Source organism: Strigops habroptila, chromosome 11 (genome assembly GCF_004027225.2).
Source record: "Strigops habroptila isolate Jane chromosome 11, bStrHab1.2.pri, whole genome shotgun sequence".
NCBI classification, from domain to species: domain Eukaryota; kingdom Metazoa; phylum Chordata; class Aves; order Psittaciformes; family Psittacidae; genus Strigops; species Strigops habroptila.
Window position 1 is genome coordinate 31,763,907 of NC_046360.1, and position 26,493 is coordinate 31,790,399.

The 26,493-nt window shown below is 38.5% G+C and overlaps 1 protein-coding gene across 1 annotated transcript in view; it reads right to left on the reverse strand.

Moving 5' to 3' along the window:
- TAFA1 (TAFA chemokine like family member 1) overlaps window positions 1-26,493 on the reverse strand; it is a 227,621-nt gene that overhangs the window by 12,343 nt on the left and 188,785 nt on the right. Inside the window, exon 4 of the mRNA XM_030501572.2 lies at window positions 2,166-2,290. Coding sequence (XP_030357432.1) covers window positions 2,166-2,290 — 125 coding nt within the window. The remainder of the gene's footprint in view (window positions 1-2,165; window positions 2,291-26,493) is intronic.

Sequence of the window (26,493 nt, forward strand, 5' to 3'; positions counted from 1 at the left end):
GATGCCTGTTTCAGGATCTGATTGCTTCTAGTATTTTATATTTATGTTGCCAGACTTAATGCAGCAGTTTGGATTCAAGCAAAGTTTCAAGGATTATGAAGTAGATTTTTTGCTTGGAAAATGCAAGAGACAGTTCCTAAGCACATCATGTCACATTGCCTTTGTCAATTGGGTTCTGTAATGATATTTTAAAGCACCAAAGCAAAATTCTACTGGAAGCGGCACCATAAGGTACTCCCCTCACAAGCTAATTAAAATAACTCCTGTGGGTAAATGAAGAAATATTTTTTTCAGTTATGAGCACTCACTCTGTAAGTATTTAATTTAAATGAAATACAATGATGCATACTGAATAGATTGGACCATACATCTGCATATTAATGAAGCCGCTACATTTCTAGCAATCACTTCTAGATGCAGGCTATTGCCTAAAACTAGTTTATATGATGAGGGTTGGGGGAGTTAAGAGCAGGACAATTTCACAAGAAAAAAGCAAATGCAATTCCTAAATTATATAATTTGCAGACAGACTGCAGCAGTACTGAATTATTGTAATTTAACAAAAGTATAACACACTTCATGTTGCTTATTGCTTCTTTAATATCACTTTCCTCCATTTTAATTCCCTGAGCCAGTGAGAAAGATGGTGCCTCAGTGAAAAGGACACACAGTAAGTTTGTGGGGGTTTTGGGGTTTTGTTTTTTACTTGCACTGCAAGGCGCATACATTAAGGCACAGTCTTGCAGTGGTGTTTCACTGTGGACAGATTAGTTGTGAACATAGAGTGGTTTGCAGCTACAAAGATGCTGCAGGAAGAAATTCATGTGTGAGTCAAAGAACCACAGTGCCCTCTGTGCTTTCTCCTTTGCTCTGGGAGATGACAAAGAGATAACATGCATCCTGTTTTCAGGGGCCACTTACTGCCTTCTGCAAAGAAAAGCTCCTAAATTAGTATGTAGCCCAGTAACTAAATATGGTGGTGAGATCAGCCATGCCAGAAGGCACTGCTCAAGAAAGTTGCAATAGAAATCATTCATTCCGGGTTAAATCATACAGTAAGAAAGACTTCAGATAGCATGGGGATTAGTTGAGGTAGAATCTCCTCTTTCAACAAAAGGTCTAGAAGACATGAAAAATTGCTAAAGTTAGGACTATAGAAAAAGGAAGAAGTCAGGAAATCATGACACTGAGCTTCACATTCCTGTGAATTAGTAGTTGGTTATGAATATGTAGAACTTCTCAAAGAGGGAAACATTTTTTGATTTTTTTTTTTTTTTTATTTAGCAGGTTTCAAAAGTTATTTTCCACTTCACTGAAAAACAAAATTTATTAATTCATAAAAAATATTTTGAGTTGACCACCTTGTAATTTTCCTAGGGAAAAAAAAATACTTGTGGTATGAACGTAATTTAATTACATTTGTGGAATACAGTAGGTATAGGTGGCAGTTTTACACAGATAGTTGTGAAACAATTGCACAATGCAAGAAAAAAACTAGAATCCATTTTTTAAACATACTTCTTTTCCCAAAGGTAATCTCATAGTAGGAGAAGTTTAGCCAGCTGATTCACACTCTCTATCTTTGCAGCTATATCTCTGCATTTTCCTAGCAATGCATGGTGAAAGTTGGCATCACCAGTTGGCCTGTTTTACCTGAATCTTCAGCATCTCAAAGGTATGTCACTAACGGGTGCGTGGGGCTAGAGCTGCTCTGAAGACCTCGAATGCAGATAGTGACTTGAGGCCTCCGCACTGTTTGATGCTACAAAGCACCTATACAGCTGCTATTGCAGATGTGGCCTGGAACAGCCAAGGAATGGATGTAGGATCCAGCAGATCCCTTTGATTTAATATTCTTCCATTTAGCCATCAGAAAGCCACTCAGAGATGTGATCCAGGATTTTTTCTGAGGTGACAGTATCTGTAAGGAAGTGTCCTGGTGATTCAGCAGCTCCAACCTACTGGTTGTCAAGCCTGAATCCAGATGACCAGCCTGAATCCATCTGAACTTTCACTAAATAGTAAGTGTTGGATGACTGGGGAGGTATGCAGTTATCTATAAGACTTTTACAGCAGACATGATGGTGAAAAGATACGGGCAAGCAATCATTAGTGACTCCCTTTCCTATAAAGACCTTGTGAGCATAGACAGAAAGGTGACTTACTCTGGTGGTCTTGATTTTATTGCCAGTTGCACACATCCATCCAGAATTATCAGGCAACGTCTTACATTCCTCTCCTTCTAGGCAGGGCTCCATCTCACACCACCATTTCCCAATCACTATAGAAGCTAGAAGAGAAAAGACAATGTTCACAACTATGTTATAATGAGAAATCTAATCAAATAATTTCTCAAGGGTCCAACACTGCATTTAAGAAGCAGAACATCCCTTCTAAACCCTTCAATTGAAATCTAGTTGCAAGTATTTCACATTTAATTACTTGTTTTGCATCTTCTATTCTCTAAGACAGTGCACTGCTTCCCATAGCTTCCGTATACATGAGGTCTCATCTACTCTCATGCTATGACTGCAGAGAATGCTGTGAAGGCACCAGTACTGCTTCAGACCAAAGGACCATCCACTCTAACAGCCCATCTTCACGAGTGACCAATCTGGCCTTTTTGGATACATACAAGAACAAGGCAAGTTGAAAGATTTTTCTTAGAATGTTCTCCACATCTTCAGGACTTGTGGCTCAGGGTACTCCAGAATAAACAGTGCCTGCTTTGTTTTCAGTACCTACAGCTTTCTTTTTGCAGAATTTTTGGAACCTATGTAGACTCTTAGCTTTCACAGCGTCCAGTGGGAGGGAGCATCCCAACTAGCAACAGAAGGTAAGGAAATGCTGAAGAGCAGCAGTTCAGTTTGTTGAAACATGACTATGAACTTTATAGAAACCATATTATCTCTAGCAGTAACCTTTCAATTTCCAAATATTTAATGTTGTAAATAATGACGGTGTTTGGATCTTGTTGTTTGAATTTAATTCGCACATATGTTTACAACCTTGAGTGTACCTTAATGAAGTTTCTTGCCTGGGAATTGATATCTGTCTATATCCATAACTGGATCTTAATGACATTTTTTGTCTGGGGATTTTGATCAACTTCAGCTAACCTTGCAAACTGTGACTAGTTGGTGCATAAGTGGCTCTGTCTGTGGTTTGTTTTCCCTGGAAAGAATTAATTTCCTGTTTGCACTCATGAAGCATAACTATCAAAGCTTCTTGCACACTCACTCAAATAGAGTTGCTTAATCCATCCATATCACCCCACATAGTTGCCTCAAGCTCATAAAATATCTTTGAAACAGTAGACTACCTTGTGTCACACCATTCAGCTCTGAAAAATGCCCTGTTGTGCATGCATTGATTTCAGGACATTTCAGAGTTTATAATTAAATTCTTGATTTTTTACCTAGTTGTAGTCTGTTTATGCTCACAAAATCCTAAGGAGACACCCAAAGACATATCTGCTGCAGCTGCTACTAATGTCCTTTCCCTTAATTCACAGCTACACAGACACAGCTACCAGTCCCTTTAATCTCTGACATATGATCAACCCACACTGAAAAATAAATGCACCAAACCCACAGATACTCCTAGACTAAAAAGTGTGTATCACTATTCCATTTCAAGATGCAAGAAGAGGCTCTGCATGGCCCAGAGAGCAGGGGACTGAAGAAGAGAGAGACTCGGCAAGGGACAAATTAGTTTCTATAACGCTTGAACTGCATTCTTATTCTCAGGCTAAGAGAGGTGGACAATAGGTGGCCATGGCTGCAAAGTTATGTATCATCAGCATTATCTACACAGAGTTATACCCATCACACTATCTCACCAGACATGCTGTTGTCCCAACCTAAGCAGCTGATTTTATTGCTCTGATCTTAATTTACTAGGAAAGGATTCCCTTTTGACCTAGCTCTGAAAGGAAAACTAGCTTTCACAGGACTGTTCCAATTCAGCATTTTTTTCAGCATCAGTTTTCCAGTGAGGCCCACGAAAAAATGAACCACTGCCAACACAGTCAACTCTTAACCACTCTGGATTCTTCTGGCAGCCTCATGTGACTACTTCTTCTCCTTAATGCTCCCCTGACTTTCTGATCCATCTTCCTTTGCTGCTGACTAACAATAAACACACATACAGATGCACGCACATAGCATAGGTATGTAATACTGTAAATGTGTATTTCCAAATGGGAGACTTAGGTACACACGCTTACACCCAAGCTAAGACAAATATCATATTCTTTAGGTAAGAATGTAACAGATATATTTTAGATTCCTTAAATGATCACAAAGGCATGCGTCATGTAACCAGAAAGGAGGCTGGTTTTTAAGTAAAGCTAGTAGTAAACTTTGGAAAATGCTTAATATAGAGTGGGAAGTCCTGTAAAGAAGATCAATTATACATTCATTAATTTTCACTTTCATTTCCTTTAAAGTGCAATTAAGACTTCCTTTGGAAAGTTGAGATATTTGTTCCTCAGATAAGCTGGACAAACCGGTCCCTGACAGAATAACCATTGCTGAGGTGCATGGTTATTCTGAGTGGCATACAGTCAAGATATTTGGTGGGCCATGATGGAGCGCATCCAAGTATTACAAATAAAAATATATATAGTGCAAAATAAACCAGAATGAGAAGCAATATTTCTGGCCAGCAAATTAACTCTAATGGGAAGCTACTGCAATTCAGGAATCCAAGTTAGTATCTTTCAAAACAGGCCTTGGCTTGGTATATGATTATACAAGCGGACTTGCTGAACAATTGTCCCAACAGGGATATGGTTTTCACCCACTGAGTTTACTTTAAACACAGGGAGAAACACCTTGTGTTTGAAAGATCCTTTAGTCTTAAAGAGTTGAGTAAGTTGGAGCAAGTGAGCTAAGCTTTGAATAGACCAGACTAGATTAGACTAGTTCAGTTGCAGGAGCCCTACACCAATCATCTATCTCTCTCTGTGGTCTTTCCTATTTCTTCTCACACTTTACACCTATCTTTTATCATGTAGTATAACATTTCTCCATATGTACAATACACAAGAAAAAACCCTTTACATCTGTGCTTGCAAGGCAATTTAATGATGCTCACATGTCCTTTTCAGAAGGATATCATTGATGTTATTAACAGTGGAGAAAGAGATATCTCTCTTTGATATGCATGAAAAGGCACGAGGGCTGAATCTGTGCTCTAATAATAAATTGTGCAGTGGGCAAACTGAGTAAAACAATATCCTGCTAAATACTGGCCTTCACAGCAATCATCAGAGCAGAGCATCCTCAGAATACGTGAGAAGAATCCTGTGATATGGAATCAGAAGCGACAATCATAATTATTTACTAGTAGCAGTGCTGTAGCATTAAATAACCATGGAGAAGGATCCTATGGTGCTAGGTACTAAAACCCACACAACTGAATGCCCTGGCCTAGAGAGTTTACAATGTAAAACAACAGTATGAGATGAATACAGACTGAGAGAAGGCATGGGGAAGCAATGCTGTTCACAGCAATTAAAATGATATAACTACTTATTGATGTTGTTAAATGTAGCCCATGTATTTGGATACTGACCTTGAAAAATAATCAAATGCAAAGTCATTGCTGAACCTGAATATCAACTGATTCATGCGATAGTGTGCAGGTTTTAGTATATATATGTAGTATTTTTTATATATATATATTTTATATATATATATATGTATATTTTTTTAAATCACAGTACAGTTACAATCACAAGGTAGTATACCCAAGGTCCACCAGTGAGTACCCTTACCTGTCCCTCCCCAGTATAGCTGGGCTAGAGACAAGGCTCCTTTTATAAAGCGGGAAACTAAGGCTATTTGCAGCTGAAAAGCTCCTATTTGTCTCTAATCTGTAAGCAGGCAAAATCCTTTGTAAGTCTGAAGCACTACAAAGCTCACCGCGGTGTAGTCCTCAGCACCATGCTGTGGCAGGGGCATCCAGAGCTTAATGAAAATTATTTCCTTTGAGTCTTGTGTTTATATATTTTCTCTTCTATTAAGAGCCTTTTAATCTTTAGGACCAGTTGTCCTTCTTGGGCACTGCTGATCCTTTGAGGTCTACTTGATCTTAAAGCTTTACACCTCCAGCTCTGGTTCAAAGAGGCAGAAAAAAGCTTTAAAATGAATCACAGTTTGCTGTGTTTGAGATTAGGTACACCTGTATGGGGAGGGGAGGGGAAAAGCTTCCCTAGGGAATACAATGCAGCTTTTCTACATTCAGGTTATGTTGCTCTGAGATGTGGTGAAGTGGTCGTATGAGAGAGAACTATTAGAGTTAAGATGCTTTCCCTCAGGTGGTTTGCATTCAAGATCTCCCAGAACCTGATAAACCTGAGCTTCTCCGTGACCCGAAGTGCTAATTCTGGATGAGAATTACAGACTCCCGTTAGTCACCAGGCTTCACAGGCTGAGTGCTCACATCATGCCGAATTAGACACCTGTAGCATTTTGGAGTGGTTTTCATTGTGTTCTTCTCGCTGTCTGGGGAATACAGGAAACATGGATTTTATTCATGCAAGTCTGCTTTGACTGAGACAGATATCCTCAGCTATGGAGAAAGAAAAGTATATGATAGAAAAGAGCTTTGACTACTCCTGCTTCATTTTGTTTTGGTTGGTTTTTTTATTCCCCAGCTCCTGCAAGTGTAAATAAGGGATTGCTTATATCTGAGTTCTTTCCAAGAAAATGTCTCATTTATAAGAATATAAAACTCTAAGCGTGTAACTAATGGAGCTGAGGGGAAAAGCAACTTTCTTCAGAAAATTATTGGGATTTTTTTTCCAGTTCAATTCACATTGGGTTTTTTTAAACTTTGTTTGCAAAGCTATAGAAATTTTTTTACCAAAATATCTAACTTTTCATGTGTTTAGTCTGCATGAAATTAACAGAGAAAAAAGCATTTGGTTGAGATGGCATTTGCTAATCATGTTTACCAGAGAAATAAAGTACAGACAAGAGATCTGGGGATCAGATTGATTGTAAGGAAAGAGCACGGGAATAGCTTATATTTACTAGTGTTTACACAATTGTGTTTCATTTTAAAATGCATTTGTTGCCAAACATAATGCCCAAATCTTACGTGCTTGCAGGGAATTTCCAGCTCTGACTGAATTCAGTGGGCTTCCGCCTGCAAAGTTCATAAGAACCCTTCTAGGTTGTGTAGGGACAGTGACTGAGTTTTGACTTGTTCTTGTGCATCACTTAGAACACAAAGGTTTGATGCATGAGGAGAGCTGGCTGGGGACATTTCCCCCTTCAATTTCAGTAACAAATTATTCTATTATGGGACAGTAAAAATGCACTGAATGCCTTCAAATATCTATACCTAAACTGAGGTCAAATCAACATGGAAACACTAACCATTCCATCATCTTCCTCTTAAATCAACCAATATTTGGAAAAAACACAATCCATTTGATTAAAATTTCCTTACTTTTTGAAACTCCCAGCTTGTTATGTTTCACATTTCTCAGTCTTTAAGTTTCTGCATTAAACTGAAGCTCCTCAGCCGTTCAAAGCAGTGACTAACTACCCTCTTACAGGTGATTAAGAGGACACAGGCAGAGGGTGTCTGGGAGAGAATGCGTACACACAGCCCTGAGACTCGCAGGCACTTGCTTGTGTCACGTTTGCTACTCTAGTGTGTATAAAAAATGCAAAGACTTCTTTGCAAGTAGAATTCTCCTTTAACTTTTCTGCATTTGTATTTAGGAAGTGGCTTTAACAGTATGACAAACTATATAGGACAATAAATACAAGGACATTATATTTAACAGTGTAACAATATGACAATACTCACAGAGTAATATATAACTTTAATTCATGTTTATGGAAGACTCTGAAATCTGAAAACAGAGCAAAATATCATCGTGCATTTTTCAACACTTTAGAGGGAACATGCTATGCATTAAAATGTTCCAAGATTGCTTCTGCATTTGCCATTATAAAGCCACAGCAGCTATCTCTTTTTGCTTGTGATAAAGTGTACACATTTTGTTTTTATAGAAATAGAATACAAAGGAATAGAGCTATTAGATTGTGCTTCCTCCTGATCATAGGTATCATGTTACTCCAAGGAATAAGAAACAGAGTTCTTTTTCAAAACCAGTATGACACTCTTGGTAGGATGGGAAAGTTTTTTACTGTAAGTATAAAGCATTCCATTTTAATCTAGTTACCACCACAGAAGATTGATATAAATAAAATTTAAATAGAGAACACATTTCACAGATGCCAGCACTGAAAAAGATTTTGTCAGTTTAATGAAAAGATATCAATTTTCTCTATGTTATTCAATAAATTGTGAGTCATTTTCTAAATGGATTAGATTTAAGGGAAGTTCAAACTCTCCATGAGAGACTCTTGCACTGATGGAAACTTTTGTCAATGGCAATAGCACAGAAGTAGGTAAAATCTTTCAGGTCACTTTGGTGGTTTTTTGGGGTTTGTTTTTCTTTAAAAAAGATATTATCTGGAATAGGAGAATCTGTGACCCTGTGCCCACCTATTCCTTATAAAACAAAATCTCAGAGAATTGAATGAGACGTGGTTTTTCTTACTTTATGGGGATGTCATGGGGTGCAGAATGAATTACGGGTGTGGGAACACACTTTCTGGGATGATAAGAAAACCCAGTGAAAGAAAGTGCCATATGAAATATATTTCATAAACAGACATAGATACTATTTACTCTGGGAGTTGTAAAGCAGTAGTCTGATAAGTTAAAGAATACAATCTGAAACAAAAGATTTCAGGTCGAATAATGCTATCTAGGAGAAATACGGGATGTTTCCTACAGAGAGTCCATCAAGCTATCTGCTTTAATTCAATCTTAGTCAATTTTAGAAGTATCAATCTAATGCTCATGCAGTGTCATACTTTGCTGACTTTGATAACAGACCTCTCATAACTTGGGGAAAACTGACATTTCTCCAGTTTAAAATGCAAGCACAGTGCAATCTGTCAAGTGATGTCTCATATCTCCTAATTGTCTCAGATATAGTCTTGCTGAGTTAATTTAATACTTTTTAATTGTAGTAAACATTAAAAAGAGATCATTATACTAATCTTTTTCCTTTAGAACTTTCTGATCTTTGCAGTATTCTCCAGGTGTTAAACTAATGTTTTATTAATTCACTGGCAGAAACTTCAGAATGAATTGAAGGATTTTCTATATTTTTCCATCCAGAATCCTTGAGTTTTTCATTGCAACATATTCAGCAGCCAGAGTAGGGTATTTTTAAGAGTGTAATGTGTATTAACAACCCTATGGGCTACACTAAAATATACCCATAAGATATGAAAGGGCAGATTAGACACAAAGAATCCAAGAGCAATTTCCACTTGAGATCTGCATAAACCAGCAAAAAGGGTGCTAATTCAACAGCATGAGAAGACTCATTAGTGAAAAACCACTTCCACTGCCACTCTCTAACAGTTGGCATACTGTTAGGTAAATTGGAAAAAAAGACATAAGCATGTTGTATACTTCCTTCATAACAATACGATTAATATGAGATGGTGTTGGCTAATGGCCTGAAAATCAGAAACTCCTGAGGCTTGTTTAATCCCAGCTCTGTATTTGACTTTCTCCATTAGTACAGGTAAACCATCTCCTTGATATACCACTTTTCCATTTGTAATTTTGTTGACATAAAAGGATGAGTTATTTTTGCCTTGTTTCCTTGTATGTTCCCCTCTGACCTGTTGAGCTCCAACACTGTATTGCAGCAGTTTGTGACTGACCTTTTTCTCAGCATTTGTATAACTAGTAGAGCAGTGTCTTGGACTGACCCGGGTTTTGCTAGACTACAGTAAGAAATAATAACATTAATATTATATGAAGTCTGTGTTCTGCCATACTTTTTTAAGCATATGCCTGATTAGGTCTGTTAAAAAAGGGATTTCATATGAAATGCTGTTCAGTCTGGGAGGATTGAAAGCTGCAGCTTTGTCATTTTTCCGTGTCCTTCTCTTTGCACCTTTGGAAACAAATGTTGCTTAGACATATGGCTGAGGGACATCCATAACTGAAGTAGGACCACAATTTCTCATGGGTTGCACCTTCATGGTGAGTGAACGTGCATCTTCACTTCCATGAGTACATTAAAAATTACTCAAGTCCTCTGAATACTTATAAAGTGTGTACAGCTGTTCAGAGGTAAAAACCCTCAGTTTTGTTAGCTAGGTACACAGATAAAAATGTCCAGATTTTAAGAACTGTAGAATTTGCATGATTATTTTGGAGTTGGGTAGATCTCAGAGATCTCAGCAGCACTAAGTACAGGCCAGTGAAAAGCAATCCACATTTTTCTTGGGCCCTACAGTTCAATCTGTGAGATCTTTTAAAAGTCTCAGATTTTAAGGTAATGAAGAAAAAATGAAGCCACCAGAAGCTGTCAGGCTTGGAAGACAATGGGTTGCAGCCCTCCTTCCCGAAGATGTCAGCAGATCTCAGGTGAGTCGAATTGTGTTTGGTAGCTGGCTCTCAGCCCCTGCTCTCATTTGCTAATACTGTACTCAAAAGGTGTCGTCAGCTTTTCTAATTATTCCACATTCCACTGAGCTCGGACATGACCAGTGCTTGACATTTTTTCTCTGATAGCTATGGATCATAGTTGATATTATAACTGAACCTTCATTGCATTATCTGTGCAGAAACTTGATTTCTACAATGAAAAGCAGAGCAAGCCTCAACAAAACAGGTTTTTGCAGATATCTGTGGCAGAGAGGAAGGACATCAAATGATAAAATAAATCATGTCTGATAAACTTGTCTCCCCAAAAGTACATAGTGTATTCTGTGACCTTCTAGAGTGCTAGGACATAGCTTTACATTTTTTCTTGGCAATTCTTGAATTCATGCACAGCAACATACATCTAAGGCAAGCGTCAAGCCGCCCAACTTTATTTATAGTTTTATGTGTATGACATTATTGTTATTTGACATAACCTCACTGCAAAGACAGTGGGCCATTGGAGAGCAACCTGCTGACTCTAATGAGTGCTAATGAGACTAATGAAAACATGAAATGCTTACATTCAGGGAGCTGAAATGAATGCAACCCGTATGGGGAATATTGATCTTTTGTAGGTAAGGGAGACCCATTGCTGCTATTTATTACTGAAGTTTGGAACTGAATCTATCACTTGCTGCAGAACAAAATTGAAAGCAGAGTGACAAAATATTTGTGCAGTGTAGCAGTGTTATTTACACCCTATTTGAACGGCTTCTAGATAGCCTAATGAAAGCTTAATCTTATTGTTATATATTTAATGAAATGCCAACGAACTGCAGCATAATTATACATTTTTGCAAAGACAATAGGAAGTGGCTTATAAATATTCACACACATGTTTCAGGCCAGGGTTGAGGACTGGTGTGCCATCAAAGAAAAAAATGTCTCCATGCAGTATTAATTTTTCATTAACAATAATTCATTAATAAAGTAAATGAATGAGTTGAAATTCAGAGGGAGAAAAGCCAGGCCTTAAGATAAGGATGCAGAAGGTACAGAGATGTGTGGGTGGCCTTGCAATGCTATTCCTCCAGTGGCTGCAGGGACCCTAAGTCATATATATATGCACATATATATATGTGTGTGTGTGTATATAAATATACACCAATGATGACCTGCTGTGGTCCTGATGCTGTTGTGGAGATGTTTCCTCACACGACCAAGGATTTCTGGGAAATGATTGCGTTGAACCAAAGATAAAATTATTATGACTTTGTCCCTCATGTTGGTGGAAGAAACACCCAAGAGGAACAATTACTGCCTGCTTTTGCATTATAAACTAATGATCTGTGTTTAGGTTCTGATCCAGCAGTTCCTGAAGAAACAGGAAAAATAATCCTCATTAGTTTTTGCAGGCTTTAGACCAAAACTGTTGCCTGTAAAAGTTGCATTTGCTCAAATGTGAATCCCCTGCGCTGTAGGAGACTGGGTTTAGTGATGTGGAAGGGAAAAGCTGCAAGATGGGCTCTGAAGGGTGAAAGTCTGTGACAAGATTTTGACTGAATGAAGTGCCAGAATTAGCTTAGCAGCAGGGCACTCTATGAAAGAACACTGAAAATGAATAAATTATATAACTCTGATGTATTTATAAGGCATAACAAAGCATACATAATATATCGGATAGCTATCAATTATGAAATTAAATTCTGGTGTACTGCTTGGGTATAAATAGTGTAGTATTTGTCTCTTGTTGTTTTCAGTCTACAAAGATTACAGTAAATAAATATATAAGGAAAATTCTTCCATTTAATCTACAGAAATTAATAACACATAATGTAATTATGTGTTATTAGTCAATGAAATACACGTTTTAGCATTGTACATGTTTTTTTCAGGGGAAAATGATTGTTGTTTGTTTTTAAATGCAAGCTATTATATTGTCACTGTTTTTCTCTGTGAAAAATACTAACACCCACCATCACATGTCTTTGGCCTGTGTAGTAGCAGTAAAGCTAACTGGCCCATGGTTGGTGGTTAAAGCACTTGTAATACATTCTTGGTGTGTTCTTTTTCCCCTGAAATGTTCTGCTGCGTCCTGCAACCTAATAAAATCTGCACAAATCTGTTATCAATGGACACACATGCCGAAGAACAACAGCCTTCATTAGTTGCTTCTTGGCATGTAGCTGGTTGATTTTCAGAGTGATGTGGGTCCAAGCCCTGATGGGCGTAATCCATGGATGATCCAGGGTACTCTGGGAAAGGATGGGAATAGCTTTTTGCCATTGTCTGTACCCACCAGCTATTTTCAGACCATATCAACTACAGAAATTTGTTTATGGCAGACTAGTTTGCAGCTGGTGGAGTGTTATTTAAACCCCTTCCAGCCAACAGACTTGCACTGAAAACTAGCATATCGCTGTGCTTGCATCACAGGGATGATTCGGTTTGAAAAGATAAACTAAAAGAGGTTTTATTGTCCTAATGTTGGTACTGTGAACTTGTACATGGTGTGCCACTTTATGAACAGAGGTACCATGAGGCAGAGTTTGCAAATGTTTTTAGCATGTAGTTTAGTTAACTTGCATTTATCTCTACTGTGAAAAGACAGCATGTTCCAAATTCTCTTCCATGAATAGAGGATTGCTGTGGTATAAATAATACACTTCTAGAGCACTTAAATCTCCACAGACCAGCTCTCAAAATTTATCTCAGAAGGGCACAGTTCAAAATCTGTGTGGAGGAAGCTGTTTTCAAAGGTTAAATGAGCCAACTGCCACTCCACAAGGTAATTACTGATTTATTAAAAGTGTTGTATTCATTCAAATCTCTTTGTTCTGTGCTGTAAGACAAGTCTAATTTTGCTTTAAAGATTAAAGGAACATTTGTTTTTGTAAACAAATCCCTAGCTACTATTACAAATTACATCATGCATAATCTTGACATGATAGATTTGGAGATATTTCAGTGTAACAATGCCAGTGCAATCGAACAAGAACTGCGAGACTGAACAAAAATTGATGAATCCAGCACACAATACTTTGTATCTCATATCATAGCTTAATTACTGCTTCAATATGCATGGAATAAGAGAAGTAACTCAATCATAAAAGCTTATCAGCAAGACTTACAAACAGTGAAATTCATGAGTTGATATTAAACTGACCTTAACTGACAAGCTTTTCTTTGAAATTATGTTTTCCTTCGGTGCTCATAATGCTTATTTACTCTGAAACATTTTACAGAGCTGAGGAGTCTGTTAATGGATACTTGAAATTTCATGGCCATGTTGGTATTGGCACAGCTCATGTCTTTTTGCCTCCGTTCAATTTAACTCTGAATTGTATTATTTTAAAAGATGAAAATTCACTATCATTTGCAGTGGTTTCTCCACCTCTTTTTTACATTGGAGGAGTCCCTGGATTGCGCTTCTAGGTAAGTCTTTGTTACAAATAATTTATATGATGACCTTACTCTGTTGTCCTTGGAGTGAATAATCCTGAATTTATGCAAGGATCATTATTTCTTATGTAATGCACAAGATGTGCTCTTGAAAAATAACCAGATGGAAAGAGCTGTGAGTCTTAGACTCCAGATACTCCAGGAATCTCACGCACACTCCGCTCAGATGATTCTTAGCTATGAAGCCGTAAGCTCTATTCTCATCACAACAAATAGGAGTTTAACATTTCATTTTTCGCAAACATCTGTCCTTGTTCTACTTGATCTCATTAATGCTCATACAAAATGAATGTAAATGGAGCCCAAGCATGTGCAGCACATATTCTTTTACAAATCTGAGCATGAATTAGCTTAAAATGCTTTGCAGAGTATGTTCAGCTCTGCCAGTTGTAAAGTGTATGCAAGCAGAAACTCTCCAAAGATGAATAGCTAAACAGAGGCACTGAGAATTGCTATAGTTACTAGCAAAGTGAAGCAGAAGTTGTTTGAGATGGAATTCTGTGTTACTCCTTGTTCACCTTTTTAAAGCACTTAAAACAACGTAAGATTGAAATAGCTGGGTTTTATTTCTAAATAGTCACGTCCACAAATATTTGATAGTTAAAAGTAGATCAAATACGGAAGATAACTGGCTAGTGGACTGCCTAATTCTGGACTTTATGTTGCAGTCCTCAGGCTAGTAAGACTTCTGATTTTCTGCTTTAGCAGGGATCACCAATGGAAGAGATGATGGATGAAGAGAAGCAGTTGGGACAACTGTAAAGGCTGGATATGTGGAGCTAATCTGAACTGTCATTACCCTCAGAGGTGAGTCCATCTTTAGAAGTGCTTCTTTTTTATTAACCATTATGAGTTTGCAGTCTGAGGCTTTGCATTTGGTCTATTTTGCATGACCACAAACTGATTTTAACAAGATCTTAAGAAATTCATGTATCCACCATGAGAGGCTCCTTGAACACAGGACAGTTAAGAAAGAAGCACATAATGAAGGGGATCATCACTGGATATCTCTTTCTATTTAATCAGTTTAATTATCCATTACCCAAATTCTGCAGACACACTTCAGTCCTGATTGGCACCTGCCATTTATAATGTTCAGTGTCCTTGACAGCCAGACATGACCATGGGCACTGGGACTCAAAAGATGGGAATGTCTACAAAGTGAGTCTTTACCTTAGCAACCAACATTGCAAAACTAAGAACTCCAAAGCAGAAACTTCCTCCCATCTGGAAAAGAATCTCCAGAAAAGTTTATCCAGAGAAGTTTTTGCTATCCTGCTGCTGCCATTTTTTATTTAATTTGGGCTTTTACCTATCCTCACCTATAAGAAATCCCCTTGCATTATTGAGCTTGATCTGCCATAGAGCTTTAGGATTGATATTCTTTCCAGTACCACTTACAGTATCTGACTTCTCATTTAATCAATCGATCTGGGTGAGTGATTCCTTCTTTCACTTGTTCCAGGAGTCTTCTCAGTACCTCTCTCCCCTTCTGCTTATTAATTCAGACTCCACACCTGCAATCTCAAAGTCAGACTGATGGCTCCTCTCATAAGACACTGATCATGGGTGACTGAAGAGTCACGTACTTGATTGTGTGTCATATTTAGTACAAACACTCGAAGACAGAAATGTTGTTATTTCACTTTAAACTTTAGGTGCTGATTTTTATTATATTTGCTTCCTAGGTATAATGCTCTGTCCCTTGTGATAACAGGCAGCAGAAATGGCTTTGTTACAGAAAGCAGTCTTCAGAGTTTTGTAATTTAACTTGAGTTGGAATACGATAATTTATTATGAGTGCCTTTTGCATAGGCTTCCTCAAATATTTATAAACTCATTTAAATAATTAATACAGGAGTTTTAATAAACTGTTTATATTCACCAAAAGAATGTAATTTGCAGGAAGGACTGTTCAGGTGCTAGGAAACACAGACAGACCGCATGAATTAAAAATAATGGCTTGCACCTAAAGTTTACGTGACCCTTTTACAAGTTGTCTAAGGTTGCCTTCCTGGGGTGAAAAAGTGAGCTGGTTATGCTATGCAGTGTACAGACTATTCTAGGAAGGAAAAAAGCACAGCCTTCTATAAAATTAAAATTGGCAAGAGATGTCGAGGGCTCAAAGGAAGATCCAGGAAATTATAGGCACCTCAGTCCCTAGGAAGGGGACTGTGGCTGTGTGCTATTCCAGGAAAGTTAAAACAGGTTTTCATACATTGGGACAAGTTTGCATTTATCACTCAGAGCATGTTATTACTTAACCAAGCATAAGTTATCTAAACCAGCCTGCGACCATCCTAATATGGCTAATAACAATAAAATCCTCTTAACAAAGCCATTATTTCACAGGAATCCAGCCAGCGAGGGCTTTCCCAGGCTGCCTGGGCAGCAGTGATTTCCTTCCTCTGCCTCTGAAGCCAAGTTGAACACATGGCTCTCGTAGGACACTTGCAAGAGTGCCAGATTCAGGCTACTGCAGGTCAAAGGGCATTTGCTCTCTCTATCTCAGTTTCTTTCCATATATCCCTTTCTATCAGACTGTGGGGTATTTAGCTTGTGCTGAGGTGATGAGCCCGCTTTGCTGAGCCGAGCGTGTACCCAGGCATAATAGGGCTGTACAGGCTGCAGGGCAAAATCTGCCCGCTAGTGCTGGGCAGGCTCGCTCTCATCCTCAGAAACCAGCCTGGACCTCATACTTGCCTTTTGCCCTTCACCCATATAGCACTGAAAATGCATTGTTTCCTGACATCCTCTAGTTAATGATTTCTATGGCTCAAGGCATGCCTCTCAATATGTGTGTGGGAAAGGTTGCCTTTCACCCCACTATCATTTATCCTCTTTAAGGTTAACTAAACTTTCTATGAACCACCTAAATGCAAAAAGATGCAGGCAGCTTTTTCTGAAACAGAAGCTATTGCAGGTCCATGAGCTCCTGCACGAGTTCTGGGTCTCCCTTATTCTGAGTGCTGCCCCTCTGAGATACCAACTACTTTCACTGCTCCAGGCAGTGTGAACTCAAAGTCATATGGCAAAGCCACACTTTTCACACAGAAATAACAGGTGGAAAGGAGACAGATTTTTTTGCCTCTTTTTTTTTCCCTCATCTCATCTATATAATCACACCACATTAGAAAGGTGATCAGAGATATTTCAAACACCAAACGAAACCATGCTTCTCTTGTAACTTCTGCTATCTTAAAACTCAGGGGTATTATATTCTGCAAACAGCTCCTCTTTGCATAATCCACTAGCAATCTCCAGCTCCAACCCTGCAAAAAGCTTTAGCAACAAAAGCAAGGTGGATAGCAGGGAAGGAGAGGAAAGTATGCAAATTTAACTGGGCACACTATAATTACTACTTCATAGCAGAACAGATCACAGTATTTCACGCTTATCCCATGTAATTCAGTCACAGCAGTATTCATTTTACTATTAATTTTAATAGAATAATTACATTTATAAAGAAGAAAGAAACTACCTTTAGAGAGTCAGATTCTCAGGTGGGGAAGATATGGTGATTTATGCTAGTCTGATAAATTTTGTAATCTTCCTTTTTTCTTCCTTTGAAAAGGAATTGAGTAATTGACTGGTGGCCAAACTTACAGAGATAATCTATACTAAATGAAGCAAAATAAAAAGAAATGGTGCAGCAAAGAAATACACACACCTAATGGTAAAATTTACATATCTGCATTCAAATAGTTTATGCATGACTGGCAGATACACACACACGCGCGCGCGCACACACACACAAGTCTGAACAGTCAGTTCCCAGTCCATTCCCAATGCTGTCTGGCAGGAGAAACAGTTCCCACAGTGACACATGTTGCTGAATTTATAACGTTACATGTCCAGATTCAACTCTGCAAAATGGCAAGGAGTTTGGGATTCCACTAACATCCTTCTTGAGTATTAGCAGAGAGAAGGGTTTAGAAGATGAGCTGTACAAGTGACCTACAAAATAAGGAACTGACAGCTGTATCATTATCTCAAGTGCCCAGAGAGATATGCAAACCACTTTAAACTTTTGCTCTTGGTCACCAGAAACTTTTGATGGAAATACTTCATATCCTGCAGCTGTCATAGTTCATATATTTTTGAGAATAAGCTTAGACCATATACCCCTGCCACTTGCTGCCCTCATAGACATTCTGCCTTTTCTCCTGTTTTCCCTAGCATTTTCCTTTCCTTGTCCTTTTCCTTCATTTTTGTGTCCAGGCTTGCAGATCTGCCTTTTGCCAGAGCTCGTGCAGCAGAGGTAGACCTGCCCACCAGGAACTGCTGGGCATCTTCTGCATCTGCTTCTCTTCTTAACCACCTTCAGCTGATGTAATTTAGATACTTAAAGGTGTTACATTATATTGAAATGAATTGCTTTGAGAATTACGACTGAGATTAATTGAATTTATGCCCCATCCAAGGGTATATACCATCTTGTTGTGATTAAGATAATACGTTGCTTGAAACAGAAGTTAAAATGCCTCAAAAAAAAAAAAAAAAAAAGAATTTCAAGATAATTGTTTCCTTTCTCTCTGCCAAGGTTTCATATTCAACTATTTTATTTCAGGGTTCTGTTTAAATTGAAACTAGTACAGCATTATATGCAAAGAGAAACCAATCTCAGAGGGGAAAAAAGGAAGAACCAAATATAGATTAAAAAGCTGCCTCTCCAAAGATTTTGAAATATGAGAAGCCTGGCTCTGCATGTAAGATTAATGACAGCTACGTGTGTGATGAATAGTTCAGCTCAAATCAGGGGAAAGTTTTACCCTAAGTATCTGTTGTTCTAAATGTTGAAAACCTAATATCATCCAGCCATACAGGTGCACATGGCTTCCTTATTCTCCCGGGCTGCACAATGAAGTGAACAAAGAGAAATAATGTGTATGCTTATAATCAACCCACGTCACTTCATGACAAAAAGGTAATTTCTCTCTCTGGATTTCTTTTTTCATTATTTTTGTACACTGTAATACATCAGCTTTGTTCGCTTCTTATTAAGAAATGTAGATATGGCACCAGTGATGGAGTCTTGTCTCACATTGCGGCTCATGAATGGAGCTATTCTTGTACTTTAAATTGTAAGGTGTTTTTTTTTTTTTTTGAAGAATGGACAAAATGAATATTCAGTCACTGTGCATTCAGGGACTCAATTCATGGCCAGGGAGCATTCAAGACTTCAATTTTGTATTGGAAGCTCATGGGGAGACTTTCCAGTTCTGCCTCGCAGGGAGCACCAGTCCTGGCCAGGGAAATGCAGAATGTCTTCCGGAAAGAAGTGTTAGTGGCTGATGTGCTTCAAGATTTTGTATTTTAATATAACTGAATTATTCAAACAGTGTCAGCATTTGTTCATTAAAAAGCATGTAAAAATAGTCGAACTAGGACAGCTTTTGACCTCCAAAGGCTTTTGTAGTAACAGGGAGGGCTCATGCTGCAGCATAGTCAGTGCATCATCACACCATAGCAGGTTCCTGTTTCTTTTTAATACCTCCACTGCAAAGATCTCAAAGCAGTTTCCAAGCCCTAACTTGGCACAGTAAAGCCCTGCCAAGGGAAGGGAAAGTACCTTCTTGTCCCAGGATCACTATGGATTGTACAAGATGCTCTGAAGGGTGTCGGCAGAAATGGTAAAAATATCCATTATCCTTCAGTGGAAAAACTGGGTTGCATTTGTGTTCTCTTTGCCTGAGAAAGAAGTCAGTGGCAAATAATTCCCTTCCACTTTCTGTGGGCACAGGAATAAAAAGGCACTCATGAATTCTTTAGGAATGGCTGTAACATTTTATATAGCTATAAAAATAAGGTTTTTCAAATAACAAAAAATCTGACCCAAGAGAGCTCTCAGTGTACACATGTACATTTATTATTACTGTTTGGAAGGAAATTCTTCAAAAGCTAACGAGTTATGTAAACTTATTTAAGTAATTGCATCTGCTATTACTTTCAAATGGAATGGCTCTGAGAAAACAAATGGTACAGCTGTTAGTGCTTTTTGTTTTAAATTGTAATTTTTAATTTAGAAAACCACTGAGGGCAAGTAATTTAGGTGTCCATAAGCAGAATTTAGAGGACTCACTAGAAGCCCTCAGTCTTTGAAAGTGAGATCCTACTAGTTTGTGCTAAAGGGGGAGACAGAGGAGCAGGAGCAGGCTATGCCTGCAACTTCATTAGTGCAGCTGTGTGTGCGTTATGAGTCTTTCTTCAACAGTCTGCAACATCCTCCAAATCATCACTTAGCATGACTGCAAACAGCTCCTCTTGATATATGCCAAGGAAACTATACAGGATGGGAGAAAAAAAAATAAAAATCTAGACAACCAGATAGCTGTGAAATAGATTACATATATATATACACACTCATTTCTATATTTCTTTGCCATCTTTTGGTTTTTTTAGGGCACTGAAAGAGATGGGCAATAGGGACACACCTTTGCAACATCATCTAGCTACGCAGAGATGCCTTGTTATACCACAGTGAAGCTAAATCTCAGCAGCATGTCAGTGAGGTCTTACTAAACTCTAGTGAAGTGAAGGGGAGTCAGATGAGCTTCACAAAGACAACATAACTATCTATTTAATATCCTTAAGGGATTGTCTGTGACTGATCTCTCAGCATAGCATGCTGCATTACATTTTTGTTCTGCAAGGATAGAGTAACAAATGGGACTATGAGAAAGGGCCACAGATGCATCTTCTGTCATTTTTAAGGAAACTAAAATTGTAAGGAGTCAACCATACTGTATGCAAAAGAGGGTCAAAACTTACTGCAATAAGATTGAAGACATGACATTTAAATTGCAAGGCTGAAATTTTTATGCATTTTTACACGCATGCTGTTATGGCTCTGTGGGTAGATGAAGGATAGGAATGAGGAAGTGAAGAATAACCTGATGATGGTTTGCAAAGGCAAAAAGAGAAATTGTTATTTATAGGGATGTTGAGCGTATCTTTATCAAATGCACTTGCTTATTATTCAGGACAAAGATCTGGAAATCTGATTTTGCTGAAACTGTTGGAAGATGTGTGCATATAAGCGGCAGCATTTCACTCTCACATTTTATGTCTAGTGATGCAGCACAAAGAAATTTCCACTTGCATCATGTTATACAGTTTTCCTGCAGCCATAATTTGTTAGTTCTGCTGGCCAGGAAACTGATAGTAAAGCTTCCCTTCAGCTTCCGTTCAGCTGAAGTAGGCCATCTTATATCTGCCAGCACCAGTGTTTTGAGAAACTCCACCAAGGTGGCACTGAAACACTCTTTAGACTGAATGACAAGATGGAGTTGAAAACAGTTTATGCATGGAGCCAATACATTCGATTTGAGCAGTTACACAAAGAATATATTATTTTTATCTGAAAGTCCGAGAACTATCTTGAAAAGCCTCCAAAGAGCTCCAAAGAGGGTTGGGGTTTTTTGTTTGGTTGGTTGATTTTTTCCTTTCATTTTTGGCGAGATGTGGGTTTGTTGTTCTGTGGTGGGGTTTTTTGGTCATAACTAGAGTTACTGTCTGGTTTGAATTCTTATACCAAACACAATATATACTAGCATAAGCAAAATAAGCCTGCTTTACAGGATGTCTTGTCTGATTATTTCTCAGGAAAGCAAGCTGTAAGCAGTGGATGACTTTCTAGGGATAAAACCGGTGCAAATGCACTTCTGGATTTAGGGATCATGAGAAAAACCTCACAGCTCCAATCTTGATCCTTCCACAAACACAGCAGAGCGTAGACAGAACAGCAACAATTGCAGTCCCCAGCCTAACACTGAAGTGAATCATCTATCACCATAGATGGACTTCTGCCAAAGCTCTAAGCTATAAATCATAAAGTACTCTAAGAAAAACAAAAACTCACTGCCCTGATTCAGCTAGAAGGTGATGACTGCAAATATGCTTTACAATATGCATAACAAATAAGGCTAGAATTGAACATTAAATTCACCAGTATTTCATAATACAGGTCTTCTTCCCAACCAGAAATGCAATCTGTTATCTCACTAATTTTGATTCTGTCTCTTTCTGTCTTCTTTGTTTTAATGGTGACTGGATCTGATTGAGAATTAGTTTGCTCCATTTAATTCTAATTCATGTGTGTCTTGGAGTTCCTACCTTGTCTGTCTTTCCTGCTGTGTTTACCTATAATGCAATAATCTATAGGTCACAAGGTTTTTATGATGACAGCAAGTCAGAGAGGGAGCTTCAACTAAGCCAAACTATAATCATCATCAACTTTAACATAAATGTTGTCTTACTAGCTACATCTGGGGATCCACCATTGCATGGAGATCTCATGAAGAAGAAGAACCTGGGCTGCCGCATTGTGTGAATGGCTACCTCCCTTTCAAGACACTCAGAAGAAGACAGAAAGGCTCAAGAGTGGATTGAGCACAGCATCAAAATGGCATCCAAGCTGCCTCTCTTTGCTGCTTTTTTAGGGAACCGTGTCAGATGCTTAAAGCATCTCCTCCAGAGGCTTCTTACGAGGCAACTCAAGAGTGAAACTTTACCCCAATGCGCAGCAAATCTTTGCTTGCGTAGTGAGCAGTCTATTTGCACCTCTCTCCAGCTGGAATGAACTGTTTCTGTAGATTTTTTCATGGAAGTGGTAGCAGCAAAGGACTAGCATGTGAGTTAGCTTTTCATTTGATAATGAAAGAACAAATAGAGATATGTGTTAGTCTAGAAACAATACACAAGGGATATCACAGACAGATTAATCTGGCGTCTTGAAGACAGCATAATTCATTTGGATGAAAAGGGGATTCTCCTCAGTGACACAGAGAAAAATCTCCTTTTATCCTTTTCTTGGCAGAAGTGTGAAACACAAGCAGAAGCTCTTCTCCATGGGAAATGCTATTGTAATTGCTGACACCGCTCTGGCCAGAGATACTCAATTAGTCCCATGTCCGATTCCCTCCTTGGCCATAGGCTTCCATGGGCACCCGGGCTCTCTGATTTAGTCCCCTACATATACCATAGGCACAACACCAACTCTTCTGTCTCCTGAAAATATAAGGAGCAGTGGTGTGGTGAGCACAGGTAGAATGACCAGAACAGAAGGATTTCAGCCTGTCCTGCAAGCTGGGACTGCAAAGGCTTGCACAATTCATGCTAGCAACACAGACGAGCAAGTCTTCACTCTGTAAAGGTAAAGTCCAGGCTAACGATGGTCACAGGATGTTACTGTATGTGGTACAGCTTCAGTGCTGTCAAACTCTGCCCTCTAGCCTTCCCTTGGAAAATATATTGTTGTAAGCACCGTTAATTCCTTGTAACTGTCAAGAGGCTTTATTTTTTCTTCTCCCCTGTGATGCATTCCCTGTTAACCAAAATAATGTGACAAGGAATAATTGTCAGAGGTAAATCCATATTCAGCTCTTTTGATGATAGCAGTTTCTGAATTTGCATAGACAGCAAGCAATGTTTTCTTCAAATATAGTGGACCTGAATAAAATCAAGCGTGCTCACAATAAAATACCTGTAATCCACATTTCATGATGGTGAGAATTGTGGACAGATGTAGGTCCAGGTTTCAGAGCAAGGCTCACTGAATGTGTTGACTCTATTTTGAGGTCACTGCCACTCCCTGAAGATATTTGGTTTTCAAAGGGAGCGTAGGTCAGATCTCTTAGAAAATTGAGACTTCTATGAAGGTCTGTCCATTTAGTGCATCATTATGCACCACTTCATAAAATCTCAAGTAGACTCTTCTCTACTCTAACTGCTATTTCTGCTGTAAAGATGTGCAAAAGAGGCTATACTCATTTCTCATCAAGAACTTGAATCAACACTCCTGGAAAACTCCCATTAGCTTGAATGTGAATTGCCTTATGCCAATATAAAGTTATAAATATGGAATAGCACCACTGGCACAGAACTGACGCTATTGTGAAATATGAGGTATGATTACTTTGGCCTGTTTTATTCTACATGCTGCTTCAGTAATACAGCTTCCAAGGCCCATCAAAGTTTGTAATAATACTCTGATTTGCATCAGATGTCTATCCTCTATTCCATGGCTTTTTAATGTCCCTGTGATTCCACAGGGCAGTGATATTGGGAATACAGCTTTGGCAGGGGGCCACCTGAAATATGGTGTTTCCTTTGCAGCATTTTATTAGCAGAAGACAAGGTAATGGAAAGAGTGTTCAAAGAGGTGTAAAAATAATAACAGCACTGAGATATTGACTTATAAGGAATTGGTTTTAAATTACAGCAGGATAAGCAATACTTAAATTCAACAGCGAGTAAAAAAAAGTAAGATATTCCTATAGAGGGAAACATGAGACACAAGGAGTAACAAACTGAACAGTAGGCTGGAGAACAGAACAAGATGTATCATCAGCACAGGAAGTCCTAGAAGAGACTTCATCGACTTGACAGCAGACCTTGGTGAAGGCGATTGATTAACGTTAGCATTTTGCAGGAAGAGAAAATAAGAAAGATGAACAACTTGCCCAAAAAAGCTAGCAGAAGAACCAAGATGAAAAGTCAAGACCAAGGCTATGGTCTTTACTTGGAAAAGGAAATTATAGTAAAAGATACTGACCTGAGATTATCCCCCTGAAGACACTCTATGTGTGCATGGCTAGAGACAGGAATATAGGCTGGAGAGATCCTGGAGGAAAAGGGTGTTGCTGCAACCCCAGTGTAAGTTCGATGACCAAAGGGGCAGCTAAACCAAAACAGCTGTGTCACTAAATCACATTGCTTTCTGGAAGGGATGAAGATTAATCAAGACAAAACTAAAAGTGAGTCTGATAACATGCTTAAGTGACCACACTTAACTGCACATTATTCGCATCAACCAGAGGATGAAACAGTAGTTTTCCATTATGCCGCAGGAAATAGCAGCTTACTAAATAACTCTTTAAACTTTCCTCTGGCACCTATTGATTATATCCAATAGAAACTAAGAGTAGAAGGCAATTAAGTTCAAAATTTAATGGTGTTCTGCTCCTATTAATTTACTGCCTAACCTGATCAATACATTACACTGGATAACAATCTATTCCAGCAATGCTTGGTTCCTCCAGTGTCCCTTCCACTAAAATTATAATAATGACACATAACTAAATTTTAAGTAAATAATACATAAAATTAATAAAATACTACATAAAATAATTAAAAATTGGATTACTCACTGTAGTGGTGAAAACAACAGCTTAAAACTAAATTGACTTTTACAGCACAGAGCTTAGACTGTGCTAAAATACTAGATAAGCTACAACCTCAGCCTTACAGAAGCCTCTGGAAATCGAAATCTCAAGCAAGTTTTAAACATCTCATATACACAGCAGTACATAAAACCCATCCTTAATTTACAGGGCAAAATTGAAGTGGGAAACTAAAGATCAATGGTAGTGAAAGAAACAATATTATGCTGTAGTCATTCTTTTTTGTACATAATAGTTAAAGTCTCTGGGTGAATAAATACCATATAGGCTTTATGTATAACAAGCTCTATCAAAACCTAGAAGATGTTCTGAGTTGATTCGCATTAGGGTGCAGGCTTTTTTGATCCTCTCCCCAAAACCTTGTAAGCACTTTTTAAATAACTAAGCCAATCTCCTAAAGGAAACAGGGATTATGTGGCATTTGCCACTTCCTTTTGTTCTGAAAGGTGGCACAAGAGGACATGTACAGAGATAGGGTTAGGGGTAGGTAAGCCTTCATCTCCCATCAACCTGCCTCTCAGTGGCTGCCTGTTCCCACACTGCCATGCAACACTGAGTGGTCATGACCACAGTGATGCTGTCATGACCACAGCGATGCTCCCACAGTCCTGCCTCGTAAACATAATCCTTGAAGAGGACAACCCAGGCGCAAATAGTGACCAAAGTCCAGCATGTGTCAAGCAATGAAGCATTTCTCCTAAGAGGTATCTCCTTCCAGGAGCAGAATCACCAAGTGGTTCTCCCCTCCTCAGGCGTGCTATGTGCACACATGGATGCTTATGTAACTGGCTGAATTTTATCACTTTTTTTGCCAAAATTCAACATGTCAGCATAAAGTGAAAACAAAATATGATGAGGTTTTCTGAAAATATCCTCTCCACTGATCGGCTGTATCCCCACCAGCATTCACTGTGAAGCCAGCACACCATTAATCACTATGAAACATTTTCATTTATTTTGACACCAAAGAGAAATTGGAAGGAAGAGTATTTTTAGATGGGAATGGAAAACAGGCTGTAGAAATACCTCCTTTTATGTTATGGTTTCCCCAGACTGAGAGTGGAACAGAACCTGTGGGTCTGCCCTCTCTCTACCTCCCATGCTATATATTTTTATCTCACCCTTCACAGATACAGTAACAGCAATCTGAATAGTGTACATCTTTAATCTGTTTAGTTACTGCACACTCTTTGATGTTTCTAAGAAAGAAAAACATTCCAAATGTTTGAGGTTATTTACTTTATCCAGTATTACCTACAAACACAGCAAGTCTGCTCCCACTCTGCAGTGTAACCTCTCTTCGCTCCTGTGTTGCCCACAGCCCAAGTTTTCTGTTTTCCACTACTCAAAGCCTGTGTTC